We start from the raw sequence: 17217 nt of genomic DNA, 5'->3' as shown, positions 1-17217 counted from the left end.
CCCGTGACTGGCTTGTGGTCTGCAGTCTAAGGGTTTCCCTTTTCAGTCACGCTTCCTATCCCGGCCCAGATAAGCTCTGTGGCTGAAGCCATTCCCCTGTGTGTGTTCAGCCAGAGGTGGGGCCAGCCATGGACCAGGTCGGCCCTGGACTGGGTGCCTCGGGGACCCCACTCTCTTCCCAGACAGACTCAGGAGGGGTGGCTGGGGGACCTCAGGGTGGGGCTGAGCCACCCAGAGGCTAGCATACCTTCAACCACCCCCAGCCTGCTTCCTCTCCTCCTGGCCCCTCCAGCCCCCACCTCCAAGCTTAAGCTACTCATTACACTTCTCCTTTGCAGAACTACCCAAGACAGCCTGGATTCATCTGGAAAACATGTGTGTGTGTGTGTGTGTGTGTGTGTGTGTGTGTGTGTGAGTGAATGTTCAAGGGGGAGGGGAGACCCAAGTGATTTCTATTTCCAGAGCTCTGCATGGAGTTTGCTGATCAGACTAGACGAAATTGTATTTTCATGAAGTATTGTTAAAACAGGAAGTGGTTTTCCAAAATTGTTCTTCACTGACAGAAGGGGTTGTGGGAATGAGGCTCATGACTTCATGGAGCGGTGGGTCTTTGAAAAGCAAGAAGCTCCGAAGTGCTGCCCTACCTGGATCTCGTGATGGCCTCCAGACTTGTCCGTTGGAGCAGCCATATTTATCCTAAGACGCTCCCGTGTTGTTGAGTTTGACATCAGTGAATGGTTTACGGTAACAGCTGATGAAGAAATGACACCGTGGCCTGGGGTGTTGACTCCTTCCCCCCCCACCTGGGTAGTCTTCCTGCGTGTACTGTCAAAACTTCTTTCTGGGGGATAGGATGGTTAAGCCTTGGCCTCATGGCGTCTTTTGTCAACTAGTCCCTGGGACCAAAGTCAGTTAAATTCCCCTCCTTTCAAGCACCAAGTATTGAAGCCTTCTCGTGGTTTCTAGGAGGCCGAATGTTTCCAGAGCCTGGGCTTTCCTGAGCCGAGCTCTGCAGCCTGTGTGGGGTCCCACGTGGGCTCTCTGGAGACAATGGCAGTTTTCTAGGCCCCATGAAGCACCCCCGCTCCGCCCACATCACAGCTTCATGGTTGCAGGTCAGAAAATTTGTCCCCCAACTTGCTGTGGGGTGAGGTACTGGGTGAGGCTGTAATGTTCAGAGAACCGACCCCCATCTTTGCCATCAGTGAGGTGCCTCCTTTCTCTAGGAGAAAATAGAACCCTCAGGGAGGCTCTGGAGGACCAGGCTGCCCTCTGCAGCCCCAGCAAGGAGACATGCTGTTTTTAAGACAGAGCACTTACCCAAAGTGCTTTTGCTCCAGGTTTTCGCTGCAACCTGAGTACACGTGGGCGTATCTTTTCCAACTGTGCTTAGAAGCATTTTAAGGCCTGTACCTACTTAGGACTGATGCTTTCCAGCAGGACGGCGCTTGGGACTCAGGGTGGGCAGCGAACCTTCTCCCCTTTCCCTAGACTCATATCCTGGTACCAAAAATATCCTTGTCCTGGAATGTGGACCCCCTAGAGGGGGTGATGTATCTCACGGGCGTGGAACGGGGACACGGGGGGAAGGGTGGCGGGGAGATGAAAGGCTTTGGAGCCAAACAACCCTCAGTTTCCCTGCAGACTCCTTGAATAAGCCACATCACCTCTCTTCTGTGACCTCATCGGGGAAGTGGCGCCAGCAGGAAATGGCCCTTTGCTGGATGCTCAGGGGATTAAGGAAACGGGATCATGGCTGTAAAACCCCTAGCATGTGTCCTGGGCATAGTGGGTGCTTGATGACTGGTTGGGATATGTGTGCATGGTCTAACTTGATTTTTTATCTGTTTTCTTTTTCTTTTTTTCTTTTTTAGAGGGGGGAGGGGCACAGGGAGAGGGAGAGAGAGAATCTTAAGAAGGCTCCACACCCAGGACAGAGCCCAGCTTGGGGCTCCATCTCAAGGACCCTGAGATCATGACCTGGGCTGAAATCGGGAGTCGGATGCTTAACTGGCTGAGCCACCCAGGCGCCCCAAACTTGATTTTTCAAATTGTGGTAAAACACTCGTAGCGCAAATCTTTTAACCATTTCTCAGGGCTTTCATTTTTACTGTTTTAATCATTTTAAAGTATACAGTTTAGCGGCATTAAATGCATTCACACTATCCAGTTCCAGAAATCCTTCATTGCCCTAAAGAGAAACCCCTTCCCTGTGTGTGGCTGCTCCCCATCTCCCCCTTCCCCCAGCCCTGAGCCACCACTCAGCTTTCTGTCTCTTCTGGATAGTTCACGTGAATGGAACCGTGCGGTATGTGGCCTTTAGGGCCTGGCTTTTGTCCTCAGCACACGTTCCCAAGGTTCCTTCCTGTTGTAGCGCGTGTCCATGCTTTGCTTGTTTTTATGACTGAACAATATTCCCTCGAGTCCTTCATTTGGAGACCTCACAGGATGGCCCTGAATGGTGCAGACTATTACCTGCTGTGGGCCAGGATTCCTTCTGTCTTCATTTCTGAGTGGATGGTGTAGCAATTTCGTGACAGGAGATGCGGCAGGGGTAGGGGCTAGGCCCATCATGAGCCCTCCTGGGTAGAGCTTAGCCCCAGGGCGGTAGCCAGAGCCCTCAAGGGCTACAGAGCTGCTTCTGGGTCTGGCTGGAGTGGAGAACTGGGCTCAGGAGGGAAAGGCTGGGCTCCCAGATAACTGGCTCCCTGTGTCTCCTCCAGATGCAAGAAAAGGCAAAAGAGATCTACATGACCTTTCTGTCCAGTAAGGCCTCGTCCCAAGTCAACGTCGAGGGGCAGTCCCGGCTCAATGAGAAGATACTGGAAGAACCACACCCATTGATGTTCCAGAAACTCCAGGACCAGGTAACCTGACTTCCCTACCTGCCCCTGGATGTGACACTTATTCCCTGGCTGGAAGAATGTTAGACACCCCAGAAGCCGTCCCCTCTGGCTGGGCAAGTTGAGGCACACTGAGGGGCCATGGTTGGTGAACGAGAGGGGACTGAAATGCCAGGCTCAGGATCTGACCCATAGGAGGCTCCCTCAGGCCTGCCTACTTTTGGTCTACACACAGTTTGAACCAGTAGGGTTATCTGTCTTCTCAACCCAGATTAGAAGGGAGGCTGGAGCTATTCAAGGAACCCACACTGAGGAAGCAACATGTAACTGCTGAAGGTAGGAACAGAGAGAAAAATCTAGAAAGCAAGCACAAGGACTCACAGTGGTAGGGAAGCTGGGGTTGTTTTTGTGCAGATATCTAATCATGACCACCCGTTTCTGGCGGCCCGAGACTGTAAGCTGGTTCCCAGTGAGGCTCCTGAGTTATAAGGAAAAGGTTAACATTTGGCACTTTATTCCACTTAAAGCAGGAAAAAAATGAGTTTTAAAAAATGGACCCATGAGGGGTAGTTTTCTGGCAAGCTTTTTTATGAGATATGCCAGTGGTAATAGGAAAAGGGGTGGAACTGCACTCCAGAGATTTCTTAGACATGAATTGGCAGGTGTGACTACCCAGAATGTGCTTGTGAAATGTTATCTATACACTTGATGGTGGAACACAGACCAGTGTCAGACTTCTGCTGGCTCCATCCTTACCGAGGGAGCAAAGGCCTTCCTTCGCTCACAGGTGAAGATGAGCTTTTAGCTTCATTCAGCGGCCCTCCAAGGTGAGCGAGCCCAGACCCATCTGGAGGGCTTGTTCAAACAGACGCTGGGCCTCACCCCCAGAGTTAACCTTCGAATGTGATGGTTCCCAGATGGCCTGAGACTTTGCCTTCCTAACAAGTTCCCAGGTGACACTGATGCTTTGGGTCTTGGCACCGCACTCTGGGAGCTGGTGCAGTGCCTCGGTTGGCCTTTTCTGGATCATCTGGAGTGGGCGCAGAGCCCAGAGCCTGTCCCAGCATCCACAATGCCCCATCTTTGCTCAGTGTCTGACCAGGAAACAAGTACACAGGTAGCAAATACAAAGATGAGAAGTAGTTCGAGAATGTTTCATGGTGGCAAGTGCAAACTGCACGTGAATCCAGAACCAAATTTAGGTGTTGAAGGAATGCCAGTGGGTGTGGGTGACTTTCTGAGGGCTCCCTGGAGGTGGTGGCTTTCAGCCAATGGGAAGGACGCCATGGACAAGGAGTTGTGGCCGGAAAGGAAGTAGAATGTATGGTGAAAAGGCCCTTCTTGTGGCCGTAGCTGCGTGAGGATATCTGCCCCACCTGGACCTCTGAGTCTTTTTTTTTCTTTTAAAGATTTATTTATTTGAGAGAGAGAGAGAGAGAGATCGAAATCGAGTAGGGGGGAGGGGCAGAGGGAGAGGGAGAAAGAGACACCCTGCTGAGCAGGGAGCCTGATGCGGTCTCAATCCCAGGACCCTGACGTCATGACCTGAGCCAAAGGCAGATGCTTCACCGACTGAGCCACCCAGGTGCCCCCCCAAAGAAAAATATTTTTGAAATTACCTTTATTTACCTAACTATAGAAGTCATACATGCGTAACAAAAGCAGCTTGGGAAATCAAAACATCAAGATGAAAAAATTCATAATTCCATACCTGGAAAAATACCCACAAATAACATTTGATTTCTAGATTTTCCATCCTTCTCTTTCCTGTAAGTACACATGTGCCACAGTGCCGTTCAAAGTATTTAATGTGAAGAAAGCACTTGTGTATCCTGTTGCTAAAAATTCACTTACTGGAGAGGGAGAAAGAGGCACTATCTTCCAAAGGCACAACAGGGTGGAAACAAGGGCTGATTCCGCAGCGAGCCCCTGGGAAGGGCTTCTGCGCTCTGTCTCAGTTCGGAAAACTCTGCCTGTCAAAAGCCTTGCTGGTAACCCTCAACATGTGTGCTCAGCATGGTCTGTGGTTCTCTGCCCCCAAAAGGCCCCCCTGGAGGGCCCTGTTTTTCTAAGTGCAGGAGTTTGAAGCCGAGAGAAGCGGCTTTGGAACAACAAGAGCTCACCTCACTCGAAGCCCGCCCCCCTTCGTGGCTCTGGCTTTGTTGAGCTCCGCGGGGTCTGAGCAGTCTGAGCGGTCTGAGCCGCTGCTTCGTGCTCCCCCCTGCACCCCGTTCCCCAGGGAGACTTCAGGGAGCCTCAGCCCATCCTCAGCGGGGCAGGACTTGAGGGCACAGCGGGAGCCCAGAAGGGTGGGAAAATCCTCCGTGAGCATTAAATTAGATGACCCCACGTCCGTGCCTCCGGTTTAAAGCAGGGCTTCTCGGGTCTTCATTCCAGTCCTGTCGAGTCTTGGTTTTCACCCAGCTCTAGCGGGCACGGCGGCTCGGGCGCTGCAGGTTGGAAACGCTGCCGGACGCTGGGCAGGGATGCTTAGCGAGAAGCAACAACTGACAGAGCGGAGACAGAAAAACGAAACTAAGCATCAAACCACAGCCCAGCGATATCTGGAGCCACCGGGTGTGGGGGCCCCCAGCCCCACGCACCGCACCGGGGGCATCCCCGTGCCATGGGATGGTGACGCCATCAGGGATCCTGGTACCCAGAGCTGACATTGTGGTCGGCGTGTTCCGTGAAGGATGTGTGAGACGTTCTGATATCTTAAGAGAAGTTCGGGGGCTTAACACTTCGTCACTTTGAAAACTTACGCAAGGGCAGAGATCATGCTCTGATTTAACTCAGTTCTGCAAACATGGCCTGGGTGTGCGCTCAGCACATGCTGGAAGGCCAGGAGAGGTGGCGGGGGGGGGGGGGGGGGGGGGGGGGGGACTGTGGCTGTTTCCTTGGAATGGTAGCCTAGAATCAAAGGACAAATTTAAGTTGTGGGAAGCAGGAAGGAGGAGGCGACCTTAACAAAGAGTTAGTTTTTTTCAATGAATTGCAATTTCCTGCAGTGTCTTTTTTTCTTTTAAAAATCCTCTACTAGCAGGTCTATTTCAGCTCTGGTTGGTTTGCTGGTATTTGTTCTTTCATTCACTCCCTTATGCTGTGATCTTGATGGAGAATGTACTATGTGCCAGGGACCATGCTAGGAACTGTGTGTGCGGCGAGGAAATCAGCCCCGTCCAACCACAAAGGCAGAAAAAGATAAATGCTATGAAGGAAATACAGCAGGTGGTGGGCTAAGAGTGACTGGGAGGGGTCAAGGAGGGCTCCTTGAAGAGGTGACAGAGACCTGAGTGGCAAGGGGAAGCCAGGTGAGAAGGGGGCAGGACCTTCCAGGGAGCGGCAGCAGCAAGTGCAAAGGCCCTGGGGTGGGGATCTGCTTGGTGTGTTGGAGGAGGTCAGTATGGCTGGAGTATATAGTCAATGAGGAAGATGGTAGAAATTAAGTCAGGAGGGACTGGCTGCGGTTAGGCCCCGAAGCTGTGGTAACCAGTTTACTCTCGAGGATTTTGAATGGTAATTATTTATAGAATGTGCCAGTTGGGTGAATAAGGTTTGGGCCTCTTAAAAGCTGGGCGCCTTGGCTCTGATCCCCAGCTCCAGCGACGCCTGTCCCTCCTGAGCTGTGCAAGAGGATGACGATGGCTCAGGGCAAAGCCATCTCTATACGAGCTGTGAACCCACAGCCTCCTGACCATGGCTCAGCATTTGTACCCTAATGGCCTGACACCTGCCCTCTTCCTCTCCCGCACTGCCCATCACTTCCTGGATGCTGAGCTCAGACTTACTGTCATTTTCACTGTGCGTTGGGTTAGCTGGGAGGGGTAAGTGGGGGCTCTCGTTCCAGTCCGGCCTCCCCAGGTGAGTCCCTTTTCTTAGGGACCTGTGGCCTCTGTGTCCCCTTCTGTAACATGGGGCTCTTGGCCAACCCTGCTTCCCCTCGGAGCTGCCCGGTGACGCCGTCTACAAACCTTCCGTGGCCTGGTGTTAGAAAGCCGCTCCCTGCTAGCCACACCCTTATTTCCTTAGACCCGACGTTTCCCCCTTTCCTTTGACTTTAGAATTTAGTAGCTGTGAAACGTTGGGCAAGATGCAGTCCCTCTCTGTCCTCAGCTTCCTCTTTTGTGAAATGGAAGTTATGATAAGACACTTGGGAGGAGAAATGCAGTCGTCTCTGTGATGCATGCTTACTCAGTGCCCTCCGTGAGCGTTCACTGCACGTGTCCTTTAGAATGTCCCATGAAGATAAACTTTAACTTCATGCAGTTCTTATCTGGGGACGATTTTGCCCCCTCTCCTCCCTGCCAGGGGATCCTGGGCAATGTCTGGAGAGTTCTTTCTGGCTGTCACAACGGGGGTGGGGGTGCCACCGGCACCTCGTGGGTGGCGGCCAGGATGCTGCTGAGTATAGCACAGGGGACAGCCCTGCACGACACAGAATTATCTGGCCCAAAATGTCAACGGAGCAGAGGTTGAGAAACCCCGGGTTATTGTGACTTCCAAAGCCGTAGCAGAGTGGCCGAGCCTCAGGTCCCCACCTGAGAACAGCCAATAATGTGTGGCTTTCTGCACCATCGTGACTTCTGGAAAACTTGAGGGCTGAGCCCCTTCACTGTCCCCACAATGCTTTCATTGTGCAGCTCATGTGACTCAGGGGGCATCTTGGGGAAGGTGGGACCTGGCACCTTGGCTTACAAGCGAGAAAGTTCACCCCAGCGGAAGGTGGGTGACCCAACTGGCCCAAGGTCGCCGCGCTGGGACAGAGGGAATCCTGCGTGGGCGCTGCAGCCCTGCGGGACCAGCCTTGCCGTCGTCCTCCTGCTCTGAGCCCCCACTTTCCTTTCACTCATGCTTCCCAGCAGCCCTGTCTTTGGCCCTGGAAGACCCGCCAGGGCTCTCTCCTCCTTTCCCACATCCGTCTCCCTTGCCCCCCTGGCTTTTCTGTACCGCCAGCCTGGCTGATTCTAGAACATCCCTGTCAGTCTCTCGGGCACTGAGTCAGCTACAACAGGAAGGGGTCAAATCGGTCATGGCAGCCTAACGTGCTGTTCCTTGTACGAGAGATGACCACGTCCCTCCCCGCCGGCCTTGTCAGCTCAGCGCGCTGAACGCACCTGTCCCGCTCCGCCACATGGCTCGGAGCTCCAGGGACGAGGGCCAGCCCAGGGACCCACAAGGCCAGCACGAGCCATGAGCACATCCTGTTACTCTGTCACCTAAGATTCTGAGCAGGTTAATTTTTAGAATTAAATTTTTTTAAGATTTTATTTATTTAGAGAGAGCACAACAGGTGGGGAGGTGGGCAGAGGGAGAGAGAGGATCTGAGCTGAGCGAGAATCCACACTGAGCACAGAGCCTGATGTGGGTCTTGATCTCACGACTCTGAGATCACGACCTGAGCTGAAACCAAGAATCGGACATTTAACCGACTGAGCCACCCAGGCGCCCCGAAAATTATTTTTATTTTTTTTTAAAGATTTATTTATTTATTTATTTGACAGAGATAGAGACAGCCAGCGAGAGAGGGAACACAAGCAGGGGGAGCGGGAGAGGAAGAAGCAGGCTCATAGCAGAGGAGCCTGATGTGGGGCTCGATCCCATAACACCGGGATCACGCCCTGAGCTGAAGGCAGACGCTTAACCGCTGTGCCACCCAGGCGCCCCAATTATTTTTAATTGTTAAACAACTGCATGTTCATAGTTGAGAAGAAAATTCACATAACGGAGGAGGGTCTGAAGTAAAACATTAAAACCCCTCAGGCTGTGCCTTCCCTCTCCTTCCCTAGCACTAATGCCCATGTTTCGTATCCTTCCAGACCCTTCCCTGAAGATGTTAAGAAGGGAATGCTTTGAAATCTGCTCAGTGAGTTGAGATTGTGCCATGTCAATGATTTAAAACACAACTGTGCTCCTAGAGTTTCTCGGCACCATTTTACACTCCTTTCTTGCTCTGAAGCCTCTGGTTGGAATTCCACAGAATAGCCAGATTGGTTCCCTCTGGGACAACGAGGAGATTGGAGGCGATAGGAGGGTCGAGGTCATTGCACATGGCAACTTGAAATCATGCTTTCTGGGACCATGAAAGAGAAGGTTTGAGGGGGAGCAGGGCTGCTCATTCTTCTTCCTTAACCTTGAGGGACGCCCGTGCCTACACTTAAAGCAGGTTTCAAGTGCTACTGGGACACTCTTACCCAGGCTTGGTGCTAAGTCTGGTCTGGGGAAGGCAGAATGGAGGCGGCCTTCTCCACGGAAAAGGAAGCCCTCAACCTCGGATGCTTAGAAAAAAAAAAAATGTAGAAAAGACTTCAGTGAGATGTCAGTGCTCCCAGCCACATCCTTGACAGAGAAAGGAACCATGCGTCCGGCCCCTTGTCGGCAGTGTCTTTACTTTGAATTTCCCCAGAACCCAAGAGGCGAGAAACACTTCCTTTTTCGACATCAAGAAGAGGGGGTGGGCCAGTGGGTGAGGACCCAGAAGTGGGGGGGGGCTGCCATGCTTCCAGGGTCAGGTGGGGGGTCCACTCCCGCCCCCACTCCCTGTATCTCTGAGTCTGCAGTGGTGGTTGGGCCCGGGGATTCTGGGCACTTCCATCGTGTGGGTGCAAGCTGACATCTGCCCCTGAAGATTAAGTCCAGTCCTGAAATTGGCATTTTCCAGTGTGCAAAGCCAGAAAGGGCAGGTCGTGGGTTTTCATTCAAATGGAAGAAAAGTTGGCTCCCTGCGTCTACCACAGCCGTTTGCCTTATGAGGGATGGGGCAGGGCAGGAAGGATAGTATTTGAAATACTTTGAGTTTTTTTTTTTCCCCTTTAAAAAGGTATTTAGGGGAAGAAGGGCGGGTGGGTGCTAGAATAGCTTTTAACTCTCCTCCTGATGGCAAAGGCAAAAATAAAATACCTTCACTCCATGTAGAAAGCGTGTCATTTGGGCCTTGGATTTGAGGGTGATGGACTCCAGGAAAAGTGGACCAAGTGCCCCCTGCTCCATGCCACAGCACCCGATCCATGGGTCTGTGAGGGTCTATCACCCTCGAGCAGGGATCTCTCCTTCTCTGTCCATGGCCACCTTCCTTCTGGAGTTTTGATCCCACCTGGCATGGCGTCCGTCTCTGGCAGCCTGTCAAGGACCACAGAAACTTCCACGGCTTGGCCTGGCAGGTTGGGACAAGGGCTGAGCTGAGCTGCTGTCTGCTGGCCACCCTCAGACCTTCTTCTGGATGCACCCCACTCAGAAGCTGGGGAGGGGGTCTTGAACTTGCTCAGTGGGGTCATCCCTGTGCGTGCCCTGCCCCATGGCCTCTGATCATTTCACGGCCTCAGGGCTGGAAAGAGGGAGCTTGCTATCTTCGCACTTTCTGTGCATGTGGGTATGCAAGCATGTCTATGGTCTGGGTGCGTGGGAAGAGAGCATGTTCTAGAAGGTGCAGCTCAGAAATGGTGGCACTTGCCGTCTTCTTTCAAGAACCCAGTTCTTGGGGCGCCTGGGTGGCACAGCGGTTAAGCGTCTGCCTTCGGCTCAGGGCGTGATCCCGGCGTTATGGGATCGAGCCCCACGTCGGGCTCCTCTGTTGTGAGCCTGCTTCTTCCTCTCCCACTCCCCCTGCTTGTGTCCCCTCTCTCGCTGACTGTCTCTATCTCTGTCAAATAAATAAATAAAATCTTTAAAAAAAAAAAAAAAAGAACCCAGTTCTTGAAGCAAATATGAAATCTCACTACTAAAACTGTCTGCTGCATTAAAGGATTTATTTTTCTCGTTGCACCCAGTTGAAATCACATGGCACAGGGTTTGGAAAGGAGGGAGGAGGCTCATTTAGGTCTTTTCATGTTCCTGCTGTCCGAGAGGCATTAAAGGGTAGGCTTGAAATGCACTTGATGGAGACAGTGATGAAATCTTGGTTAAGCGTCCGGTCTTCTCCACGGACGGGGTGCGTCTGGGAGGGTGTCCTTTCTTGGAGCAGGTGCGGAAACCTCCAGTTGGAGCACCGTGTGGGTATTTTCCCTCGTAGAAAGGCAGATCCTAATCAATCCTCGCCCTGGGATCTGGAGAGGGAGGGGCCCCGGTGGTGCGATGGGGCCTGGTGCATCGATGCCCATGGGCAGGAAGGCTCCCTTTGCCTGTGTCACCGAAAGTGCCCCCTCCAGCTGGCTGCCTGCGGGAGTGGTGCCCAAGGCAACGATGCTGGACAGTTTATAGTCGAGGCATGCTGCTGACAGACGTAGGGCTGCCGAAACCTGCAACCTGCTGAGCCACAGCTGTCTTGGCCAAAAAAAAAAAAAAGAAAAAGAAAAGGTGTATGGAATGCCTTTAAGCTGCCAACTGGAGTCTTCTGCCTGTCTCTCAGAAGGACTCTCTGTCTGCCGTATCGCTCTGCTCGGACGCCGTCTGCCCACCTGGATTCCCACCCCCACCCCAGATTTGTCTCCACCTTCTGCTTTCTCTTCCCCGAGGAGACAACTTGAGGTGCGTTGGAAGGGTGATGCTCTCAGTTCAGGCCCGATCAGAGAGTCCTCGCTTTGTAGAACCTTCTGGAACACCTAGGGCCATCTCATTTTCTGTGCTCGAGTAGGAGTGAGCTGAAAACAAGAAGCCGACTGTTAGTTTTCAAGGGCTGTCTTAAATGATCTCAAACTGAGTTGCTTAAAAGAACAGAAATCTATTCTCTCCGTTCAGGAGGCCAGAAGTCTGGAATCAAGGTGCCGGCAGGGCTGTGCTCCTCTGGGAAGTGCTGTGGAAGAATCTTTCCCTGCCTCCTCCTGGTTTCTGGTGGGCTGGCATTCCTGGTGTTCCCTGGCTTGTGGCTGCGTCACTCTGATCTCTGCTTCTGTCTTCACATGGCCTCTTCTGTGTCCCTCCGTGTGTCCTCTCCTCTTCTCAGGAAGACACCGCTCCTTGGAAGATGGTGTCATTGTGAGAGCCTCAACTAACCCTATTCCAAATAAGGTCACATTCTGAGGTTCCAGGTGGACGTATGCTTTGTGGGTCCCCCATTCAACCCGCCACACTGACTTTTAGGGATATTTGTTTCCCATTTATACACACAAATACTTTTTTTTAAAAATTTTTTTAAGTAATCTCTACACCCAACATGGGGCTCAAGCTCACAACCCTGAGATCAAGAGTCACACGCTCTTCCAACTGAGCCAGCCCGGCGCCCCCACAGATACAGTCTTGAACATACTTGGGAACATTGCTGTTCATTTTAGCACATTTCTAAAATTTAGTGTTTACAAGTGTAACATTCACGTGTTGCATTCTTTCTACGTCTAACTAACTTTTGCAGACTTCATTTCCAGTGACTGCCTCCTGGTCTGCCAGGTGCGTGGCAGGACAGCCTAGCGGTTTAGAGTACGGGCTCGGGAGTGAGGTGGCTGGCATTCGCATCCCGCCCATCTCTCTTGGGCTGCTATGGGCTGTGTCCCCTCCCAAATCCGATGCTGGAGTCCTAAGGCCCAGTACCTCAGAATGTGACTGCGTTTAAAGATAGGTACTTTAAGGAGATAATTAATGTAAAATGAAGTCATTGGGGTGGCCCTTAATCCAGTAGGACGTTGTCCTTCTGAGAAGAGGCATTTAGGACACAGACACAGAGGGAAGACGCCAAGTACAGACCTTCCTTGACTCAATATGGAGGTACAGTTGGCAATACGTGGAAACTACTGCAAGTCGAAGATGATATTTTATACATCAAACCCACCGAATCTCACAGCTTAGCCTGGGCCCCTTGAACGTGCTCCAGACACTTACATTAGCTTACAGCTGGGTGAAATCATCCAACGCAAAGCCTATTTTACAATGAAGTGTTGGATCTCTCACATCGTTTATGGAATACCGTGCTGAAAGTGCACACAGAATGGCCGTATGGACATAGGATGGTTGTCCGCAGGAGCTGTTTGCGCCGTGATCGTGAGGGGAGCATCCCCAGAGAGCATCGGACCGCGTATCCCTGGCCCTGGAAAAGACCAAAATTCAACATTCAAAGTACGGTTTCTACTGAATGCGTGTCATTTTTGCACTAGTACAAAGTCAAAAAATCGTAAGTTGAACCATCGTAAGTTGGGGGCCATCTAAATAAGCCAAGGAGAGAGGCCTCGGAAGAAACCCACCCTGCCAACCCCTTCGTTTTAGACTCTCAGCCTCTAGAACGGTGAGAAAAGAACTTTCTGTGGTTTGAGGCCCCCAGTCTGTGTTATTTCTTATGGCAGCCCCAGCAGGTGGATACGCTGCCTACTGGTGTAAAACACGGAACCTCCAAGGCCTAGTTTCTTCTCTCTGCAATCAGATGTCATAGGGTCTCAGTAAGGATTAAATGAGAGAATGCTCCATGCGCGGCCTGGCACGGGCTGGGCTGGAAGGTGCTCTCGGCACGCCCCTGTTGGTACCCCCTTTCATCAGCTCTCTGCCGTTGCACATTGGGTGATTTCTGTTCATCCACTGGGCGAGTATTTACTGGACCCCAATCGCGGCCATTTGCCCCCTGACACATAAGGCTGTGGCCTGTGGTCAGCAGCTGGGTTCACTGCCTTTGGCCACTTTCTTGGGAGGTTTTTTTTTTTTTTTTTTTTAGGAGCATTCTCTATCCTCCAAGCAGTTTTCATCGAGCACCCCCCATGGAGGGCCCTGGGATGGGAGCACCCTGTTGCCGTATGCTCCAAGGCCAGTGCCCAGGAGACCCTTTGCTGGTGACAGTGATGAGCTATTAGGCAACTCGCAGCCCCAGAAAATGTGGCCATTGGAGCGATATCCCTTTCCTTTTTCCTTTTCCTGTAGGGGTCTGATGGCTGCGGCCACCACCTAGTGACTCCACGGCTCCAGGAGGCGGGCAAAGGCTCCTGGCGGTGGGAGCCCTAGCCTGAAAGCCTTCACGGGGATCTCACACCTGCCCATGGCAGGGAGTGGCCCTTACGCTCCTGTTAAACAGTTTGCGGCCCCGTCCCGTCCCCTCGAGCTTGCTGGCACCCGTGGAGTGCTGAGAGCCTGAGGCCTCGGGGGAGCTCCTGGAGGCCAAGTCCTGCCAGCCCCTGAGCGTTCCCCTCAGCCGAAGCAACCCCCTGCCCTCTGTCCCCCGCCTCCTCCGTCCCTGGGTGTCTTTTTCTTCTCCTCTTTGAAGTGCGAGCCTCAGAGCTGTGGCAGGCAAACAGGATGCTCTCCTCCCACACGCACAGACTGCAGACGAGACGCTCGGGTCGAACCGCATCCTGCTGGCAGTGGTGGGTCCCATCTGCTGCGGACCTGCCGTGGGAGGGGGCGCAGGGCTGAGTGCCAGGAGGGGTCCTCACGAGGCAGCTTTCATGAGTCACTCTGAGACTCGTTCCAGACTTCCAACTAGGTGGGCATGTCAGAGTTCCCTCTGGGAGCTCTGTGCCTGGAAAAGCTGAATAATGCCGGTGGTGAGGGATGGTCCCACCTGCACGGCACATTTGTGGGAGGCTGCGGAACGATAATGGCATTCCTCATCCCCTGCCTTGCCCTTGGCTCTGATTTTTGCGTTTTCTGGGAGGGTTTTTTTTTTTTATTGTTGTTTTAAAATGAATAATTTCTCAGTCTAGGATTGCAAGATTGCCCTAAAAGAGGTGACGGCCATGGGGAGGCACAAGGTGGGGACTTACGGAGGCGTGTTCTTCCTGAACAGCTGCGGATCAGAGGCAGGACGGGAGGGACACCCAGGGAAGGTCAGGCAACGGTGTAAGAGTCTAAGGAAAACACAAAGTCCTAAGTCTTTCCCTGAGCGGTGGACTCTGAGGATAGCTGAGTGATTTAGGCGCTTCTCCAGTGGGTGAAGCTGTCTCGGGAGAAGGAAAGTATAAAGGCAGAAGGTTCTAGGCCTCCCATCCCCCAGGCAGATGTTCTGAGTCCTTAGACTCCATCAGTCATTCAGTTTTCAAAATAGTTTGCGTGTGTGTTGGGAGAGGTCGAATTAAAAAGATGTCAGGGTTTTACCACCCACTTGATAACCCCGCCTGGAAGTGAGCAACATTCTAGACACCTCTGGAACTTTCCACTTGTTGAGCCCATCATTGTGCAGGAAGCGAAGACACCAGGGTACACGGTGTGGACTTTTCATCTGCAGAGGTCCTGAAAATTCAGTTAAAAGTTTTGAGAGAGAGATGAGGAGGGAGATTTCTCAAGAGACTGGACTCCTCGACAGCCAGAAAATGCTTCTCTTTTCTCCATGGCTTTTATAGGCCAAGGGAGGAGGGCGGCAAAGGATCGGGTGGGAGTGGGGAAGAGGGGATGCTGGGAAGAGGGGATGCTGGGAAGAGGGACTGTGGCTAACTCTCTGAGGACTGCGGTGCAGGAGGCAGCCCTGTAAGCCAGGAGACGTAGGCTCCATCCGGGGTCTTCCCCTCGTACCTGCCGAGCATTGCCAAGAGGCATTGCTTTCCCAGAGCCACGCTCCTGGGCTGTGTGAGCACGCATGTGTCCCCATGCTGCATCCAACTGCTGCTTTCTTTAATTAGAGCCTGTTCCCAGAGCCTCTCCTTGCTAACGCGGTACTTTCACTCCCCTGCCTGCATTAAAGAAGCCCCATTTTGTTTCTTGGCATAATAACAGGTTTATTTGAGATCTTGGATGCCGGACTTCTGGGGGAGGGGGGTCTTAACACTACTGGCATCATCTGAGATGACAGTGGCCTTTCCAATAACCACCCTCTCTACAGGAATGGTTTCTGTTCTGCCATCTCAAGTTTCTGGAGAAATATGTCCCCGTGTTATCTCTCCAAATAAACCGGAGATTCTAACGAACCTCTTGATAGAAGGTTACGAGTCAGTGCTATGTGCATTTATACTTCGTGGAAGATAAAGGTAGATTCGTCCGTGTGGCTATTATATTCCATAGAGACTGTCTCATGATGACCAAAACCATCCAGGAAATCTTCCTTGCCCAGCACATGACTTACTTGCTTTGTGTGTTTTGCATGTAGTTGCCTTCTTTGGCACACGATAGGTATTTAACAAACATTTGATAAAATGACTCATGGTCCGATTGGCCTCAACCTCCAGACTCTTTTTCCTTTTCTCCTTAGATCTTCAACCTTATGAAGTATGACAGCTACAGCCGCTTCTTGAAGTCTGACTTGTTTTTAAAACACAAGCAAACCGAGGAAGAAGAAGGAGATCCCCCCAATGCCCAAACTGCAGCTAAAAGGGCTTCGAGAATTTATAACACATGAGCCACCAAAGAGCTGGCAGGACTGGCGGCTTTCGGAAGCGAAGGAACTCCCTCTCAGGACCGTGCAGGGTTTAGAATTGCTTTGTTATCTGTAAGGACTGAAATGTACAAAACCCTCCCACGGGATATGTGTATTTTATTAACTGCTTGACCAGTGCGTTTTGCATGATGGCTAATCTTACATAAAAAAACAAATAGCTTTGAAGCTTTAGTTCACATACATACACACCCACAAGCACACACAAGCAGGAGAGTCCTTAAACACTGGATACTTTGGGTGTTTGGTAGCTTGACTGAACATCCGCTGAGGCCACCGGGTGAAACTTACAGCCACCTGTTACCTTTTAAGTCTTTGCCCGGCCTCTGGGGGAGGGGTCAGGCATGTCCTCGGAGTCACTCAGCAAATCAGCTCGAGAGTGAGTTGATCTGACAGACTCAGGCCCCTGGGGGTGTCATCAGGCACCTTTTGGGTTAAGTACTTGTCGAGAATAAGTTCAGGGCTGGGAAGAGGAAAGTCATCGCGGACAGCCTCTACAGATTCGGGGAGCACCCTCAGAGGGTTCTGATTTCTTGTGTGTGGGTTTGTCCTGGTTTTGCGTACAGTCTGTGACATTTCACGCAACACAGATAAATAGTTCATCTTGCCAGAAACAAGATCTCAACCAGGAAGAAACAAATGCAGAATTGCTCAGGGTCCCCGTGACAACGCAAGGCCGTGTTGAATGGGCTCGTGGCCCATGGCCCGTGCTGATGATGGAGTTGGTGGGATATTCTGTTCTCCCATAGCCCGTCTGGGGACCTATCAGAATCCTTTCTCTTCGGCCCTACCCTTTGCTGGACTTGTTAACTCTGGGCCGGACACTTCAATGAGGGGAAAGAAAACGCTCTTTGAAAGTCTCTTCTGGGGTGAAGAGGCTGTGAATGAAACTCTGCTAGGCCCGGGCTATCCCAGCCAGCCCAGGTACCCCCTCCCTTCCTTTGCGAGCAGAGCCCAGCCGAGCCCAAGGTCAGGCACGGTTCCCTTTTGCCGCTTGCTCCCGCCTCCCGCTGCTGCCAGACCTCTCCAGCATGTTTGCCAAACCTTCAACTCCTGTTTGTACAAACAAAACAACCAGACTGTTACTTGTGAGCCTTCCCACTCAGACTTTTCCATTTGCAAAATTCCCTGATGCCGAGGGTGACTGTGTAGTTTATTAATCAC

The 17217-nt window shown here is 52.1% G+C and overlaps 1 protein-coding gene across 5 annotated transcripts in view; it reads left to right on the top strand.

Moving 5' to 3' along the window:
- Positions 1-16221, top strand: part of RGS10 (regulator of G protein signaling 10) — a 37705-nt gene extending 21484 nt beyond the window's left edge. For 4 of the 5 annotated variants that reach the window (XM_034663351.1, XM_034663352.1, XM_034663353.1 and 1 more), the window contains 2 exons: positions 2724-2867; positions 15871-16221. In XM_034663351.1, coding sequence (XP_034519242.1) covers positions 2724-2867; positions 15871-16017 — 291 coding nt within the window. In that variant the 3' untranslated portion in view covers positions 16018-16221. Of the gene's footprint in view, positions 1-2723; positions 2868-5240; positions 5685-15870 lie in introns of those variants that run through there. The other variant, XM_034663355.1, reaches the window with a different exon arrangement.
- Positions 16222-17217: the final 996 nt, after the last annotated feature.

The sequence above is a fragment of the Ailuropoda melanoleuca genome, chromosome 6 (assembly GCF_002007445.2).
Source record: "Ailuropoda melanoleuca isolate Jingjing chromosome 6, ASM200744v2, whole genome shotgun sequence".
In the NCBI taxonomy this organism is placed as follows: Eukaryota; Metazoa; Chordata; class Mammalia; order Carnivora; family Ursidae; genus Ailuropoda; species Ailuropoda melanoleuca.
Note: the sequence above shows the minus strand (reverse complement) of the source record. Positions and strands in the feature narration are given on the sequence as shown.